Source organism: Aythya fuligula, chromosome 23 (assembly GCF_009819795.1).
Source record: "Aythya fuligula isolate bAytFul2 chromosome 23, bAytFul2.pri, whole genome shotgun sequence".
Taxonomy (NCBI): Eukaryota; Metazoa; Chordata; class Aves; order Anseriformes; family Anatidae; genus Aythya; species Aythya fuligula.
In genome coordinates this window covers 1,796,753-1,813,274 of record NC_045581.1, presented here as the reverse complement: position 1 = coordinate 1,813,274, position 16,522 = coordinate 1,796,753, and the positions used below count along the sequence as shown (strand labels likewise).

At 52.9% G+C, this 16,522-nt stretch overlaps 1 protein-coding gene across 1 annotated transcript; it reads right to left on the bottom strand.

The window, feature by feature from the left end:
• Positions 1-3,523: 3,523 nt before the first annotated feature.
• Positions 3,524-16,448, bottom strand: SNRNP40 (small nuclear ribonucleoprotein U5 subunit 40). Its single transcript, XM_032202454.1, has 10 exons — positions 16,248-16,448; positions 15,224-15,353; positions 14,073-14,166; positions 12,257-12,422; positions 11,639-11,761; positions 10,459-10,579; positions 9,635-9,717; positions 9,144-9,205; positions 5,758-5,861; positions 3,524-3,975 (listed from the first exon to the last, which is right to left on the bottom strand). The coding sequence occupies exons 1-10, from the start codon at positions 16,446-16,448 to the stop codon at positions 3,926-3,928; spliced, it is 1,134 nt and encodes a 377-aa protein (XP_032058345.1). The 3' UTR covers positions 3,524-3,925.
• Between the last annotated feature and the right edge of the window lie 74 nt (positions 16,449-16,522).

The following is a 16,522-nucleotide window of genomic DNA, read 5'->3' as shown; positions in this document are numbered from 1 at the left end:
ACGCCTTTAATGGCTTTCTGCTGTAGTGCCCCGCAGCTCATGATGCTCTGGTGTGGAGAAACCATCTGCGAGTGCCCGTATGTGTGTGCACGGGTGTGCATGGCTGGGTGTGCACGCACATGTGTGCCTGCATGAGTGTGCATGCCTGCACACGCAGGGCTCAGCCAGCTGCAAGCCCTTTGCACGGGAGGGATTTGCCATGGTTGTGTCCCAGCCAGCCCCACGTGAAGTTCCAGCCCCATGGGTCCCCAGGGGCCAGCACCAAGGCTTGGGGCTGCACCTCCATGGAGGTGGCGCGGGGCTGTGGCCGTGCTCGCTGGTGCAGGGATTTGGCTCTGCAGAGTGTGAAAGCTGCTCGGCTCCAAGTGCCCCTCTGGGGGCTGTTAGCAGCGAGAACCCCCATTAACTCGCCACCCTTCCAACCCCCACAGCAAATTAGATTAAATCCACAAATTGTTAGGACGGGGCCATAGTCATGGCTCGCTGAGCGCGTGTCCCATTACCAGCAGGTGGGTGCCGCTCCTAAATCAACTCTCGGCTCTCTCCAGGGGCCAGGGTATGGGCAAACGCTCCGATTCATCTCCCACCTCCCTGACGCAGGGAACTGGGCCCTAATTGCAGATGGTAATTGGCAGCAGTAATTCAGATCTGCAGCCGCCTGCGTCTCCCTCTTCACCCTCTGTTGGCGTCGGCTGTTTAGTTGACCAGCAAAGCCCCCAGCACTGCACAGATTTATCTTGCAGCACTCGGATGGGCACAGGGACCCCCCAGGGGTTGCAGGAGAGGGGCACTCACTTGTGCAGTGAATTTGCTCGTGCTCAGGTGGCACCGCTGGGCTCTCCCGTTCTGTTTTTAGGAAAACAGATGCCCTAAGAGCAAACCGGCCCCACTGCAGAGCTTGCTCTGCCCTGGCTGCCCCCTTGGGGCAGGGGGATTAGTGTTAATCCATATCATTTCCCTGATCTGGGTCACGGCTGCAGAGTGGATCCGTCCACCATCAGCTGCTTTCCTCTTCCCTTTCCTCTCCTCAGGCAGAGCTGGAGCCAGCAGCGAGCCTTGGCAGCGTCGCTCATCCTGGAGGCCGAGGTGGGTGGAAGCAGCCGGCCGCATCCAGGCACGAGGTGGGCACGAGGCGGGGATGCGGGAGGAGGCGGCAGGGCTCCCCCTCCCAGCACAGCGTCACTGGGAGGCCCCACCAACACAACAAAACCAGGGACTTGGGGCAGGGGGAAAGAGATGCCCCCTCCTTGGCTTCACTGCAGGTTCCTGGGTTGCTAATTAGGAAAAAAAAAAAAACAAAAAACACAGCACTCCACTCTTCCTTTATTTTTTTTAAACAAACACGAGCCAGGAAAAAAGCAGTTATTATCTTGTCACCACCAGCTAAGCCCCAAGAGTCTCTCTTCCCTCTGACACTTGGGCATACGTTCAAATAAAGCAAGAAACCCTCTGAGGATTGTAATAAGGTCTATTAAGCACTAACTGCCAGTGCCTGCACGTCCTGCCTGGGCAGCCCCAGCCAGGGGACGGAGGCGCGGTGTCGCTGCGGTGTCGCTGCCCAGGTGGCTCCGGGAAGGGCTGGCCTGAGCCCCCGCGCTCCCAGCTCGATCCCCAGCTCTCATTTACATGCGTTTCAGGGCATGTTATTTAATACTCCGCAGAGTTAAAAATAAATCTTCCCCTGCCTCCAGCTCTCTCCGCCTGGCTCTTCAGCTGGAGGGTGATTTGTTCGTGTTCACACGCAGTCACTCACCACCACCGGCGACAGGTCCTCCCCTGGCTGCATCGTCCCCTCCCCAGCCCTGGCCTCTGCCGGGTCCCCCCGCGGGGACAGACCGCGGTCGGGGCAGCAGCAGCTTTGCAAGGACACCCACAGGGTCCTGGGGTGCAGCAGAGCCGGGTCCAGACCCGGGTCCTGTGGCCAGCAAGGTTTGGCCGGGCTGAGTCGTCCCTGCTGGGAGTCAGGGGAGCGTTGGGAGGTGGAGGCTGAAAACAGAGCAGGATCAGACCAATTCGGTCTTGGGAGGTGATGGGAAGTGAACCTGGAGCTCTGCTGAGTCCGGACCTGATGCTTGAATCCTTCAACCCATCTGCAGAGAGGGCCACTGAAGGGGACACAGTCACAGATGGTTTCCTGTGTTCCCGAGGGCTGTGGGCAGCCGGCAGCAGCCAGCTGAAGGACACAACACCAGGACAGGAACTGCTCCAGGTGGTGGGGCTAGGGGAGCATCACACACCCAAACACCCCACAGCAGGGGACAGGCTCACCTTGCCTTCTGGGAGCTGCAGCCACGTTTCCAATCCTCCTTAAAAGTTGCTCCGTCCGTTCTGGCCCCAAGCATGCCAACCTCCAGCCTTTCTCCTCTCCCCACAGTGGGGAGAGCAGGGGCAAGAAATGCTCAGAACGTGTTTGCGGTTCTTCCCTTTTTGCTGTGCAAAACACACCAATTTTCCTCCTCCGAAATATCTGGTGGCTGCAAAAAAGGCCTCCTCCTGATCACACTGAGACTGCAGGGGCCAGTCCTACAGCTGGCATGGAAGCAGCATGTGTTCGCTCTTCCTCATCCCACCCAAACTGCAGCCCTCCCCTGGGACAAGGCAGAAAGCCAGTGAGATGTGAGCAACATCTGAGCCACGGCAGCACAAGGAGGAAAAATGAAGGGGGAAAAGGATGAGAAGTCTAACAGCTGGAAGCTGAGATGGACACGTGCAGAACAGGATGGCAGCGTGTACTCAAGGCCAGTTAATTAACATCAGAAAACCCCCTGCAGCACGGGGAACCTCTCCCTGCTGGGAGTGCTCACAGAGACCCTGCGGCTGTGTTCAGTGGCACGCAGGGCAAGATGCGGCAGAGGCAGCCCCAAAAGCTCCTCTTGAGCTGATGCAAGCTGTGCTCAGCCCACATTGTCCCAGCAATCAGCCACGGGTATCAAGGCTGGAGATGTTTGTGCCTGTTATTGTGTGCCTGATATTGTGCAGGCCCTGCAGGTCCCTTCCAGGGAGGCTGAGCCTTTGGAAACGTGCAGACTACATGGGACACCCAGCTGACCACTGAAGGATGGGGACAAACCAGTGGGGAATGGACTTAAATTTCTGGAAGGGAAATTGTCTTCTCCCATAGCAAGTCCTGATGTCCACCATGGTAAATACGTAACATACATCAAACCTGCCTGAGGGCCTGCTACCGTCCCTGCTGCTCAGCCAGGGCAAAGAGAAAGGCGACCAGGCTGGTTCCTCCGCTGCTGAGCCCTGAATACACGGTGCGTGCCATAGAACTCCCTCCTTTTACGTTTATTTATAGCAGAAGGCTGGTTCTGCTCAAAACAAGAAAATAGGATTCAGCAGTAGCCTGATAATTATTTCCAGTGTGGTCATTTTTATTGCCATGAATAAAAAATAAAGCTGCTCTTCTGAAGTTAAAGTATATGGCTTCCCTGGGTTATATATGAGTGTGGGCCTTGATTTAGCACTGTACAATGGAAAAGTAAAACAGAACAATAAATACCATCCACACAGTTCTTGTAAAATCTGTCTATTTCAGTTTTGACCATATAAAAACAACCAAGAGAAACTGGACAGGGAATATACAAGCCACAGATGGAATTTAAACAAATCGTACAAATTTCAGGTGATCTGAGTAAGGTTTAGTAGTCTGTTGTACAGCCAAAATCAAAATCTCTTCAATTCTAAATTTTCCTGCTTCCCAAAGAAGGGAAAAAAAAAAAAAAAACAAAAACCAACAAGCTGTACAGCAGGACCACGCAGACATCGCAGCCTGCAGAGAGGGCTGCTTGGCTCATCAAGCTGCTTCAACATTTTCCCATTACCGCAAGTGTGAGAGGGGGCTGGCACCGGTGAGAAGCAAGTCAATCCTACTTCTGTAAACCAAAGACTTCAAGGGCACGAATCACACCATTTCTCAGCTTCACTGGATCTCCCCCATATACAGCCGTTTGTCACTGGATGCAGAGAGTACTGCGAGAGAGAGGAGGAAGGGAAGAGACGAATACAAAAATTAAACAGAACAGCCTGAGAACTGCACTAATGGCACACCATTTGGATTTAACTACTCATTTCTCTCACTGTGAGCTATCTGTAAAGCCAAATTTCATTTGCTCCCCAAAAATGCTTCATTGGATTACTACTCTGACACCTAACCACACGCTGCACGTTCTGGCTGCCGTTCCCCTCTCCCAAGACAGACATAAAGGCATGCCGCCTGTAATGTCTACGCATTAAAACAGTAAAGAGAGGCACATCAACACACTGTTAATGCTCTCAAATATCTTGCAGTGTTATTTTCTCTGCAAGGAGTGTTCAGATTGCGACTCAGGCACGGCCAGCAGGACCACACGCCACTAGAGGGCACAGGCTCGCTGGGAAAGCTCGGTCGGGTTGCTATTATTTATCAGAAGGGCGGCAAACTGCAGTTGGCTCTCTGCTGTAACGAGACACTGAGCAGCCCTAATTCAGAAAAGGCTGTTGAGCAGATTCAACATCCAAGCGTCGAGGTAATGACAACGCCATCAGAGAAGTGCTGTTCTCGACACTGACAACTGTTTCATTCAAGCCCATGCAAGACCTGGGGGGGTTTGCGTGAAGCTCGCAGACTGGTGTCTGTAATCGTGCTCTCTGGGCGTCCTTCCACGCAGTTGAGTGTTGTGGGGTGGGTGGAGCGACTTCCAGGATTAATGGCCCCAGATGTTAACAGGAATCAGCTGCTGAACTCGCGTGCAATGAGTGGATGGGTTTTTAATTTTTTACTTTAAGATGAGTGATTGATTCACAAAAAGGAGCTCAGTGGAATACAATTACAAACAATCCGCTCCAAACTGAAGAGCAGAGATTGCTCTGCTCTTCCAGCACCGTCTCTGATCTGAAGACAGAGCAATGAATAACCAAGGAACAAGCCCATAATTCACTGCCCTGAATCCCCACCCCCAGGCTGCTGCAGAGACTGTCATCCTCGGCACCACTGAGCTCTTGGCTTCGCTTCAGGGCTGACTTGTGTCAATTTTTGGCCGAAGCAGTGTGGTGACCTGGCGGATGGTGCAAGTGTTTCTATAGAAACAAACAGTGCCCCACGGTCCTGCCCAGGCCACAAACTGCGCTGAGGAACTGGTACCAAGGCTGGTCTCAGCTAATGCTTCGTGATTGAAAGAACTCCAAAAATGCCACTGAGAGCATCTCCTCATCCACCCGTGGTACGTAGTGCCACACCTTCACCCTGGAGCAGGATGTTTATGGAATGGCGATAAAAAGGGCTGCACAAAGAGCCTTGTTTGCTTCTTACACCTTCTGTGAAAGTTAGAGACCCTGGGCTGAACACATACTTCCAGGTTTCTATAACTGTCACGATGAGATCAGTAGATTTATGGTTATAACAAACCCTAGTACCAAAAGTATTTTTCCATGGCCTCTGCGAAGTCCTGGACTGTGGCAGTAGCTGATGTCACCCTCAGCTCATGAACAGGCCATACCACCACAGGCCAGAGCTGCACTGCTGCTCACCCAGGTCTCCATCTGGGCAGGACACATGGGTAGAGCCTCCTCACCCAACCCAGGTCCCCAGGGCCCAGCTCCAACGGATGCCTGCAATGGATTCCCTTTGTAGCCCTGAGCTACGGATAACACCTTCCCCCAGGTCTGTCTCTGATACTCAGGGCTCTCGGCCAGTTTTTGAGCTGTTTTCTGGAGGACCAGTTCAGCCAGCCCTGAAACTATTTCCCCAGGTGACTTGATTTGGGAACGACTTACTGATAGGCTCCTCTGGATGGAAAGCCAGTTCATTCACCGACCCAGCGTGACCTGGCAGCTTGTACAAAATCCTCCTGGATGTGGTGTCCCACACGTAGACGAACCTACAAGAGAGTCATTATGAGAGCAGGCATTCGTAAAGGGAGAGCAGCCGCCTCCCACACCAACGGCTGCTTCCTGCAACGGTTCACCACCCAGGCTGTAATAACCACAGCTGTTAGCGTGGATAAACAAGGAGCCTGTCAGGAGCAAAACGCTGCACTGCTGAATTCAGAAGAGCAAAGGTCTGAGCAGGTAGGAGCTAACATGCCAGCTCTGTGCTAAAAGCCTCTGCTGTCACAGCACTGCGGCACCATCTCATCCATTGCGGCACGGAGATGGATGAGGCCACAGAGACCCTCGGCACCGCAGCCATAGAGCGGGCTAAGGGACAAAAAGAAGCATCAGGAGAGGGGAGGACACCTCTTACTCTTGCAGATACCTGCCTGCAAGCCCAGGGGTGCTCCCGGTTCAGGCAGACAAGTGCTTAGGAGGAGCCTGGGTGCTCCCCCCCAGTCCCCACTACAATGCGACCCCTCCCAGCCAACAACCTGTATATATGGATTTCTTCCTGCTGGGCCATTAAAGTCATAATTCACTTCCCAGCATTTATTAGGGGGCTGATCAGATTGCATCGAGCCCTTTGATTGATCTCCTCCGGGTCCCTGTGCCACACCGCAGCCGGGTGCTGCCCGCGTGCCTCACCTTGGCTGAAGGACAGCGCCGAGACACCGGCGCTCCTCACGCAGCGGGTCAGAAATAAACTGCTGGCACCAGGCACCACGCAGCTCTCAGACTGTTCTTATCAGTGGTCTCCGAGGGGGGAAAACAGAACCTTTCTGCTAGCCACAGAACACAGCCTGTCCCCCGTGGGTGTCCGTCACTGCCTGCATGGTGCGGCGGCCACCTGGCAGCCAGCACTCGTTCCACCAGGGAACAAAGCGATGCTCTGACCCATTATGGAGAGCTTCCGTAGGAGTGAGAGGCTTTTTTTATAAATCAGAATGGGAAGAGCTCTGAGAAATGCACTACAGCCAGGCGAGGTGACGCTGTATTCCACCCGCACAGCCTCCTTTCCAAACTTAACAGCTTCACCACACGAAATGTCATTTGTTACAAGGTTCACAGCTCTTCAGAAAAATCAGCGGCTTGGGAAAGCTGCCAGTGCGGGATTACACTCATACTGCCTTCTCGCTTTGCTCTTTAGGTAGGTGACTGGCATCTAAAACAAAACCTGTCAGGGGGCAGAAGAAGAGAGGGGCAGAGCAGTAATTGGCCGGCTCAGCACGGTGAGCAGCTCTGCTGCCCTCATGCTCCAGAGGCATCGCTGTCCTCGCTTATAGGGGACGCTGCAGAGGGTGAGGGCACAAGGGACAACCAGGCGAGAGTAAAACGTGTAAAAGCAATCTGTAACGTTACATTTCCTTCAAAGGCAGGTTGCTGCAAACGCCACTGTGCATCACCACGCCTCTGCCGCCTGGATTCAAACGTGCTTGGGATCAGCGGCCCTCTACCGGCCCCGCACGTAACCCAGGCTCTGAATGCCAAGCTGGGACCAGTGCCACCAGCAGGGAGTGCCTCCACTTCACCTCTCCCGCTCCTTCGCTTTGACAGGGCGTTGCAGATCTTACGAAGGACAAGATTTGTTTTTACAATTAGGCCTCTCTTCTGGTTGGAACAAAAGTGTGCTTCATCGCTGCCCAAAAAAAGCACTGAATCCCTCACAGCACTTGCTGGTAAGGCAGAGAGGACACCGACAGCAACACAGAGCAGAGCCGCTTTGTTAGAGGCTTTCATTTTCAGGCCGGTGCTATTCTTTGGATTTTCTTGAAACATGTGAAAAGGAAAAATGAAACCACCCCACTTATGTCGTGAACATCATTTAAAGCAGCATTTCTGCAAGCACAACTATTTAATCTAGCAGGTAAGAGCTGTACTTGATGCCTTCTCAAAGCATTCTGCTCTAAGGTATTTTCTATGGTATGGCAGAGCAGGAAAGCACTTGAAGTAGCTGATTTTACAATAAACCTTCTGAATGGCTCAGAGAAAAAAAAAAATCAAATAATTGTCCCTCCAACACAAACACACGCACTCTGCAGAGAAACAGAGTAACTATTGGGGAATTACTTTTTACCCGGACACATGAAATGTTTAATCTTGCTTTGCCTTTCCAGCAGATGCTCCTCCAAGAAAAACTAAAAACTCAGAGATAGCAGAAAGATTTGGAGTGGCCTCATCTAACCTGCCCTGGGACCTGCCTGTGTGCTCTTCACAATGAAATTTCACAACAAAGTTGCTGTCAGACCACAGAGCTACAGCAGCATCTGCAGGACTAACCTAATGGCCCAATATTTCATGCCGCACTTCAGCGTGTCAGGTTGCCCGCCCTGGGACCTGCCACAGCACCGGCGCATTAACAAGCAGGTATTCATCACCACGTGCACTGCTGCTGCAGCCCAGCAGGACTGGAAAGAAGGGTCACGTCTCAGCCACCCGCTGTGACAGCTGGCCCCACTATATCTGGACAGTAAGAACTCAAGTTCTTCCTATCCTCCATCAGAAACTCATTAATTTGCTGATTACTGCTGCTCCATGCCTTGGACTCTGGCCTGCAGGAATTCCTGTCTCGATGTCACCGAGAGTGCATCTGGATTTGCTCCAGAGGGGGTTGTATCCTTCACTGCGACCTTCAGTGTCTGGCACAGCCCCTGTTGGCTTCCTCCCTCTACCCAGTTTAATCCTTGGTAACCTCAGTTTACAGAATCTCTGATTTAAAAGTCCAATACATGCTAATTTAGTCAGATCTATTTCCTCGCGCTTGTTAATTAAAGTAAGGATTACAAGTGATCCTCGGAACACCACCGGTGCTCCCTGCTAGCTGCCACGCAGCACTCAGACTGGTATTTGCGGTCAGCACAACCCCAACACCACGCACCACATCTCTACACTCCTGCTTCTAGAAGAGTCTCACACGAGTTGGGTGGTACGACTGCAAGAGACCCCGTCTCCTGCCAGCTCTGCTCCTGTCAGCTGCTTGTCCATCTGTTGGACGCAGAGACTGAACATAAGCAGTACTGGAGCTCTCTAGAAGGCTTCTGACAATAAGAAGAAGGATTTTACAACCATATAGCGCTCCTCCACTGACGCAAAGGCAGTACAAACACATCAGTACTACAATCGCTGCAGATAATGCTCGCATAAGACTGCAGGGAGTTGTTTGGGTCTTCACACCTCTCTGCGCAGTTCTGGCTCTTCATAGTAATTTTAGAGATGATCCAGCTCATTTCAGGTGTGATTGCAGAACAGTTTGGGACTGATGGTAACAGAGAAACACAGCGATAACTCACCTGTCAGCAGATCCCCCTGCTATTTTACTTCCATCTGGGGACCACGAGCACCTCAGAAGATTCTAAAATAAAAAAAATGTGCACAGATCCATTTCCAAAAGAAGGTTTAGCTTTTCCCTTCTGCTTGAAATAAAATCACCAAGAGACTTTAAATATCACGAGCACCTCTATAATGATCTCCCTTTGGAAGATAAGAAGGTAATTACAGATTTTATTTTATTGCTGGAAACATCCAGTGTCTTGTTATTTTACACAATGTAGATAGTAAAATGTAGAAAATACTTAATTTACAGCTAATTATAGCTGAACTGAGCTAAGAAATTGTGTTACTGCGGCTTTAATTAGAATCCAACTTTGTGCATTAATCTTTCTTTGAATCCCTATTAAAGTCTTTCTGGTTTAAACTTGAATTTAAAAACAATTTACAGAAAACTTAATAGGCAGGGGCAGCATTTTATAAACAATACTCTCTCAATCCATAGTACACTCACCTTTTCAAAATTATGCACGTTCCCCTGGAAAATCTTCACACATCTCTCTTTAGGGGCAAATGGTCGCACATCCCAGATGCGAACTGCAACAGAGAGCTCACAGTAATTAGCTGGATGGCAGAGGGATGGGGGCAAGGTCAGCTTCTAATGATCAAAGACCTGGTCACATTCCTTGCTCTCTTCATAAATAGGTTTCCCCAGAAGCAAAAGGAAGGTAGCAGCTTTCCTCTTGCTTTGATATGAGAGGTAAAATGCAGAAGTTTATAATGATATCAAGACCATTGCCAACGAGAAGGGAAAAATCCCCAACAACTATTACACAAATGAACCATCGTCTCCTTACACGAGCATTTGCTTTATGATAATATGCTTTGTGATCACAGTTCTAAGAGATCTGCTTCACTGAGCAGCCATACACAGGAGACAGTTTGGAAACAGCACCGCCATTCCCTGCTGCGAGGAAGCAGCCGAACCAACCTGACAAAAGCAAGACCAAAATTACATTCAACTGCCTGTGCAAATAATTTGTGCCACAGCTCAAATCCTTCTTGCCCGTTGGAAGACATGACAAACCTCTGATACAGCTGCTCCCTCTCTGCAAAGGATGTAACTGTCATCACTGCAACAACAGGAATTCAAACTTCATCTGCGGAGCTCATCTCCCCTGAGCCATCCCCATGTCTGACTCTTTTATTCTTCTACACTGAACAATTCAAGCTGTTCCTTCCAGAATGCCATAAATGCGGCTATCCAAAGGCTAGCAGGAGAGGGCAGGGGCTGTCAGCTGTCTGCACAGCTGTGCTGTCACAGTCAGTAGGATGTACCTGTGTTGTCCATTGCGTTAGAGAGCAGGTAAGAGCCTTCTGAACTCAGACTGAGGCCTGTCACCGAGTCTGCGTGTCCTCTCATCGTGTACGTGAGCTTGTTCTGGCGAAGGTCCCACACCTTTCAGACAGCAGACACAAAATGTCAGCTCAAAAGGATAGCCAAGACCATCAGAAATACCGTTTCCAAACCATTTCATACAGTTTCCAAACCATTTCATACAAGTACTGATCAGTCATCTGATGAAATCACCTCTCAATTTCAGTTGGGTGGGGTCTCACTGGCTAAAATATACGGCTATAATTTTATGTGTTGTAGGAAAAAAAAGGATTTGCCCTTTAGAAGGCTTTTTACTTAACATGTCCAACTGCGTTAGCAGCAAGGAGCTAAATTACAGCTGCCCCATGCACGCAGGAATCCCTTTCAATCTGGCTACAGCTCTCCCAGCTCCCAAATTTCACTGACCATGGCACAGCGCAGCAGTTGTCAAACCCCCAAAATTTCACGCTGTTCTTTCCCCAAGAGTTACTGCCGTTCATGGGGCAGTCAGAACAGATGTCCTTTCAGTGCTACACTTAGCGATGGCCCTCTGACAAGAACATGCTCCCCATGCCTAGGTAAGACTGGAGCCTGAGGCTAAGAAGACAGCAAGACTGACTGAGCTGTGCAGCTATCAGGAGAATCTCAGCTACCAAATGAATGAAACACTGAGCGTGCTCTTAAATAAGAACTTTCCACAGTAGCAGGTGACAAAGTAAATTACAACAGCATACTGGAGCAGAGGGCAGGGAGTTGGATGTGTCACCAGATTTTCTTTAGCCTACCTCATATATGGCTCTAGAGCTTCTGGGAGAGGCACCGACTGCCAGAAGAGCTCACATACCACGTCAGCTCCAGTGTGACAGCAGCGCTAAGATGTGTGGCCAGGAATGCCAGGGCTGCCCAGCCAGTCACGTGGCAAACAGCCCTGGAACAACTCCCTTAGAGTTTCTTGGCCTTAGATCAAGAGAGGTTGGACACAGGAGGCTGGCACAGTTCTTGTGACTGTAAAATCAACCAACGGCCTTCCACATTTGTCCTTGACCACCACGACATTTTGCACGCTGCTGCAAGCGATTTCTGATGGGATGGAAAAGGTGAGCACGGCTGGAAAGGCACAGGAGGACGCAAACATCATACCTTAATGTCGTTGTCAATGCCCCCTGATATGATCTGATCGCTGGTGTCATTGAAGGTTACAGCCAAGACCTGGTACGTGTTCTGAAACGTCTGGACGGCTGCTTTTTTCCTGATATCCCACAGCTAAAGAGACACGGTGGTTGTAAAAATTATGTACAGATATTTAACAATAAAATTACAGAAAGTTGCACATATATGTATTTCGCAGAGACTCAAACCACTCTGCTAAAATTCACTTTTAGATCTCAAAAGATCTCTATAAAAAAACACAGTAGAAGGCTGGTGTGATTAAAGCACATGACTTTCTTGATTTGAAGCAAGAATAGGAGGAAAGAAGGCGGTTGAATAAAAGATTTCAGTAACTGCTTGCCTTTCTCATGCTTTGTTAACATGATTTAGTAGAAAAAGTACCATTGAGTAGATCAATCTTACTAATCCCCATCCAAAAAAATTACAGAAGGAACAAGCAAATTTCATTTTTAAATCAAAGTTTTTCAATCACAAAACTGTAAGAGCAACCAAAGCGTGAATTTAGCCAACTTAAATGGGAAGAAGATGAACAACTCTTTCAGAGATCCCACCTAATTTTCACTCTATCTCCACGTACAACACACTGACCTTCACTGTCCCATCGTCACTGCCCGTACAGACAAGCTGGGGTCCTCGCCTTGCTGGGTAGCAGGAGTTAACGAACGAGGTATGGCCCTTCAGCCTCTTCACTCTCTCTCCAGTCTCGCTGTCCCACACAGCCACCGTCTTGTCTGTGGATGCTGAGAAGAGCATGCTGTGGAGAAGAATCCCCGTGAGCTTCAGTTTCAGAAGTATTTCTCCCATCCCAACTTTGTTACTCTCTAGTCCTGAGATCAAAGCTTGAGATACCAAGTGGGAATGCGTCGTTGAATTATAGAAACACTTAGGTTGGAAAAGATTTAAGATCAGCAAGTCCAACCATCACCTGACCAAGTCCATCACCAAACCACGTCCCTTAGTGCACACCCACACGTCTCAAATACCTCCAAGGATGGGGACTCTGCCACCTCCCTGGGCAGCCTGTCCCAGTGCCTAACCACTCTTTCTGTGTAGAAATTCTTTCTGATATCCAAGCTAAAACTCTCCTGGAGCAACTTTAGACTGTTTCCTCATGTCCTAATACTTTCCACCTGAGAAAAGAGACCAACACCCTCCTTACAGCGACCTCCTTGATAGTTGTAGAGTGATGAAGTCTCCACTCCACTTCCTTCTCTCCAGCCTAAACCCCCCCAATTCTCTCAGCTGCTCCTTGCACGTCTTTTCTAGTCCCTTCACCAGCTTCACTGCTCATCTCTGCAGTGAGGGACCACAACTGAACACGGTGCTTGAGGTGTGCTCATACCAGCACCAAGGACAGAGGGACAATCACTTCCCTGGTCCTGCTGGCCCCGGGACTATTTCTGATGTGGGTCAGGGTGGTGTTGGCCTTTTTGGCCGCCTGGGCATGATGCTGGCACCCCTAGGTCCTTTTTGGATGGAAAACTTCCCAGCCACTCTTCTCTAAGCTTATACTGCTGCTGCGTGGGGTTCTGGTGACCCAAGTGCAGCACCTGGCACTTGGCCTTGTTGGACATGAGATCAGACTCCGCCCATCAGCCCAGCCCATCCAGCTCCCTCTGCAGAGCCTTCCCACCCCAAAACAGACCAACACTGCCACCCAACTGCTGTCTGCAAACTCACTGAGGGTGCACCTTATCCCCTCACCAAGACTGGTGATACAAACATTAAACGAAACTGGTCCCAAGACTACTGAAAAGTTCTAAGGAAGTAAAAGGAAAAGTTCTCAAAGTAAAAGGAAAGCTTGGCCATCTCTTTCTTCAGACGCAGTAGCAGAAGAGCCTTCCAAAGGACAAAACTGCCTTAAGCTGAGGCAGGGGAGGTTTAGGCTGGGCATCAGGAAGAGGTTCTTCACCGAGAGGGTGGTTGCACACTGGAACAAGCTCCCCAGGGACGTAGTCACTGCACTGAGCCTGTCTGAATTTAAGAAGTGTTTGGACTATGCACTTAGTCACATGGTCTAAACTTTTGGGCAGACCTGTGCGGTGCCAGGAGTTGGACTTGATGATCCTTCTGGGTCCCTTCCAGCTCGGGATAATCGATGATTCTGAATTACTCAGGTGTTTTCCTTCCCTCCCCAAAGCACTGCTGTTTCCCACACAGCCAACACAAATATTCAAGTTTCTATGGACTGAGATCAATGGCACTCGTGTGTTGAAGGTGGTTCCAGGGCCTCTGCTCAGCCTCGAGCAGACACCACTCCTAACCCCGCAAAGCCACAGCACGAGCGTTTGCTGTGAGGGCAGTGGCTGAGCAGAGGGGCTGTGAAGGGCTGTGGCCAGCAGAGAAAAACCCTCCCTCAGAAACAGCGGGGGCTGAGGCAGGAACGTGCTGGCGAGCCACCCACCTGCCGTCCGTGTTGTAGTGCAGCTCCATGACTGCCCCGCTGTGCCCCTTCAGGGTGGCGTAGTTATCGCAGTCCCCATAGACGTTCCACAGCACTATGAGAAAAAGGAGAGGGCTCATGGGGTTGGAACCGGATGGTTTTTAAGGCCTTTTCCAACCCAAACCATTCTATGAAAGTGCACGACGCGTGTAGACATGCACAGAGGGATTCTCCAGAGCTCCCACATGACCACAGCTGCCACCACTTCAAAACCAGGGTGATGCACAGCAGTAAAGAAGCACCTTGTAAGAAGAGACTCCGCTTTGAGCTGACTTACAACTTTAGATCAACTTGACTTTACTAATAAGTCACCAGATCTTCACCTCAGCAAGCCAACGCATCAATAACTGTGCCTGCAGGGTGCTGCTGTCCAGCACAGACCCACGGCGACCTCTGCGAGGGCCTTGGGAGGACTGCGGTGAGCTGGGCAGGTGAGCGAGGCGATGAGTTCAGCAGGGTCTGCAGCACTGCCCCTGCACCCTTCATGCTCAGGACCCCAGCTGCTGCCTGAAAGGAAGCCACCCGCAGGGCTGGAGAGGCCAGCCCCCCCACAAGCTGAAAGCCCCCAGGGCCTGGTCCAGTATCACAATCCCAGCACGGCCGAGGTTGGCAGGGACCTCTGGAGATCAGCCAGTCCAGCCCCTCTGCTGAGCAGGATCACCCCGAGCACCTTGCACAGGATGGCATCCAGGTGGGCTTTGGGTATCTCCAGAGAAGGAGACTCCACAACTTCTCTGGGCAGCCTGTCCCAGGGCTCTGTCACCTCCCAGTAAAGAAATGTCCCCTCACATTGAGCCAGAACCTCCTGGACTTCAGTTCGTGCCTCTTATCCTGTCGTTAGGCACAACTGAAAGGAGTTCAGTTCATTCAGTTCGGCTCCATCCCCTCAACACCTCCCCTCAGACATTTACACACACTGATGAGCTCTCCCCTCCGCCTTCTCTTTCCCAGGCCAACCAGGCCCAGCTCCCAGCCCACCCCCCCCACAACAGGAGCCCCAGTCCTCCCATCATTTCCACAGCTCTCCTCTGGCCTGGCTCCAGCAGCCCCACATCCCTCTTGTTCCTGGGAGCCCCGGGCTGAGCACCGCACCCCGGACCTGCCGTACTCACGGATGAGCCTGTCGAAGCCGGCGGAGGCCAGGGTGTTGCCGCCGGGGTGGAACTTGCAGCAGTACACCTCCCCCTCGTGCCCCGACAGCAGCATGATGGGCGCCTGCAGCGAGGAGCAGCGCGGCGGGCCCTGCGGGGGGACAACAGCAATGCCTGAGGGGACAGCTCGGAGGAACAAGAGGCCCAGGACCCCCTGACCCCCCAATGCCCCCTGAGCTCCCCCGACCCCTCTAAGCCCCCCCAGCCCCCTTCTCTGACCCTGCTGAGCATCCCAGCCCTCCTTCCCCCGGTCCCCCCCGACCCCCTGGGCACCTCCAGCTGCTCCGATCCCTTCCCCAGTCCCCACCACCACCCCGAGCCCCCCAGACCGCCCCGGCTGCCTTTCCTCCAGCCCTCCCAAGCCCCCTCAGCCCCTTCGATCCCCTCCCGCTCCCCCTTCCCCTTCCCCCCCGATCCCCCCAGCTCCCCTGATCCCTCCCATCCCCGTGTGCCCCCCTTCCCCTTGCTCCCCCCATTCCCCCTGACCTCCTGAGCACCCCCAGCTCCCCCCAACCCCTTCCCCAGCCCCCCCACCACCCCGATTCCCCCCAGCCCCCCTTCCCCTGTACCCCCAGATCCCTCCAGCTCCCCTGATCCCCCCCAGCCCCCTGAGCCCCCCAACCCTCCTAACCCCCCCAGCTACCCCTGAACCCCCCCCATCCCCTTGAAACCCCTTCCCCCAGACCCCCCGGTCCCCCCCAGCCCCCTTTCCTCCAGCCCCCTCCAGCCCCCCCATCCCCTCTTCCCCTTCCCCTGTCCCCCCCGATCCCTCCCAGCCCCGAGCCCCCCCCACAGCCCCCAGAAGCCCCCCAACCCCCCCTCAGCTTCCCCTCAGCCCCTCCAGCCCCTTGAGCCCCCTTCCCCCAGCCCCCCCAGCCCCCGATCTCCCTTCCTCCCCCCCCCCAGCCCCCCTCAGACTCCCCTCAGACTCCCCCCAGACTCCCCCAGGCCCCCCTCATCCCCTCCCCCCCCCCCCCGCCCGTACCGCCGGCAGCAGCGCCCCCGGGGCCGCCTGCCCGCCCCCCCCAGCGCCCCCCCCGGCGGCGGGCGCCTCATGGCGGGGCCGCTTGGCGGGGGCGGGGCCGGGCACGAGCGGGAGGTCGGGGCCGGGGCCGGGCCCGGGGCCGGGAGCGGGGCCCGGAGCGGGGCCTGGCGCGGGGCCCTTCCGCTTCTGCTGCTCCAGCATCGCCGCCCGCCGCGCGCGCCCGCCCGGCCCCCCATTGGCCAGCCCCGCCGCCTCCCGCGGCGCCCATTGGCCGA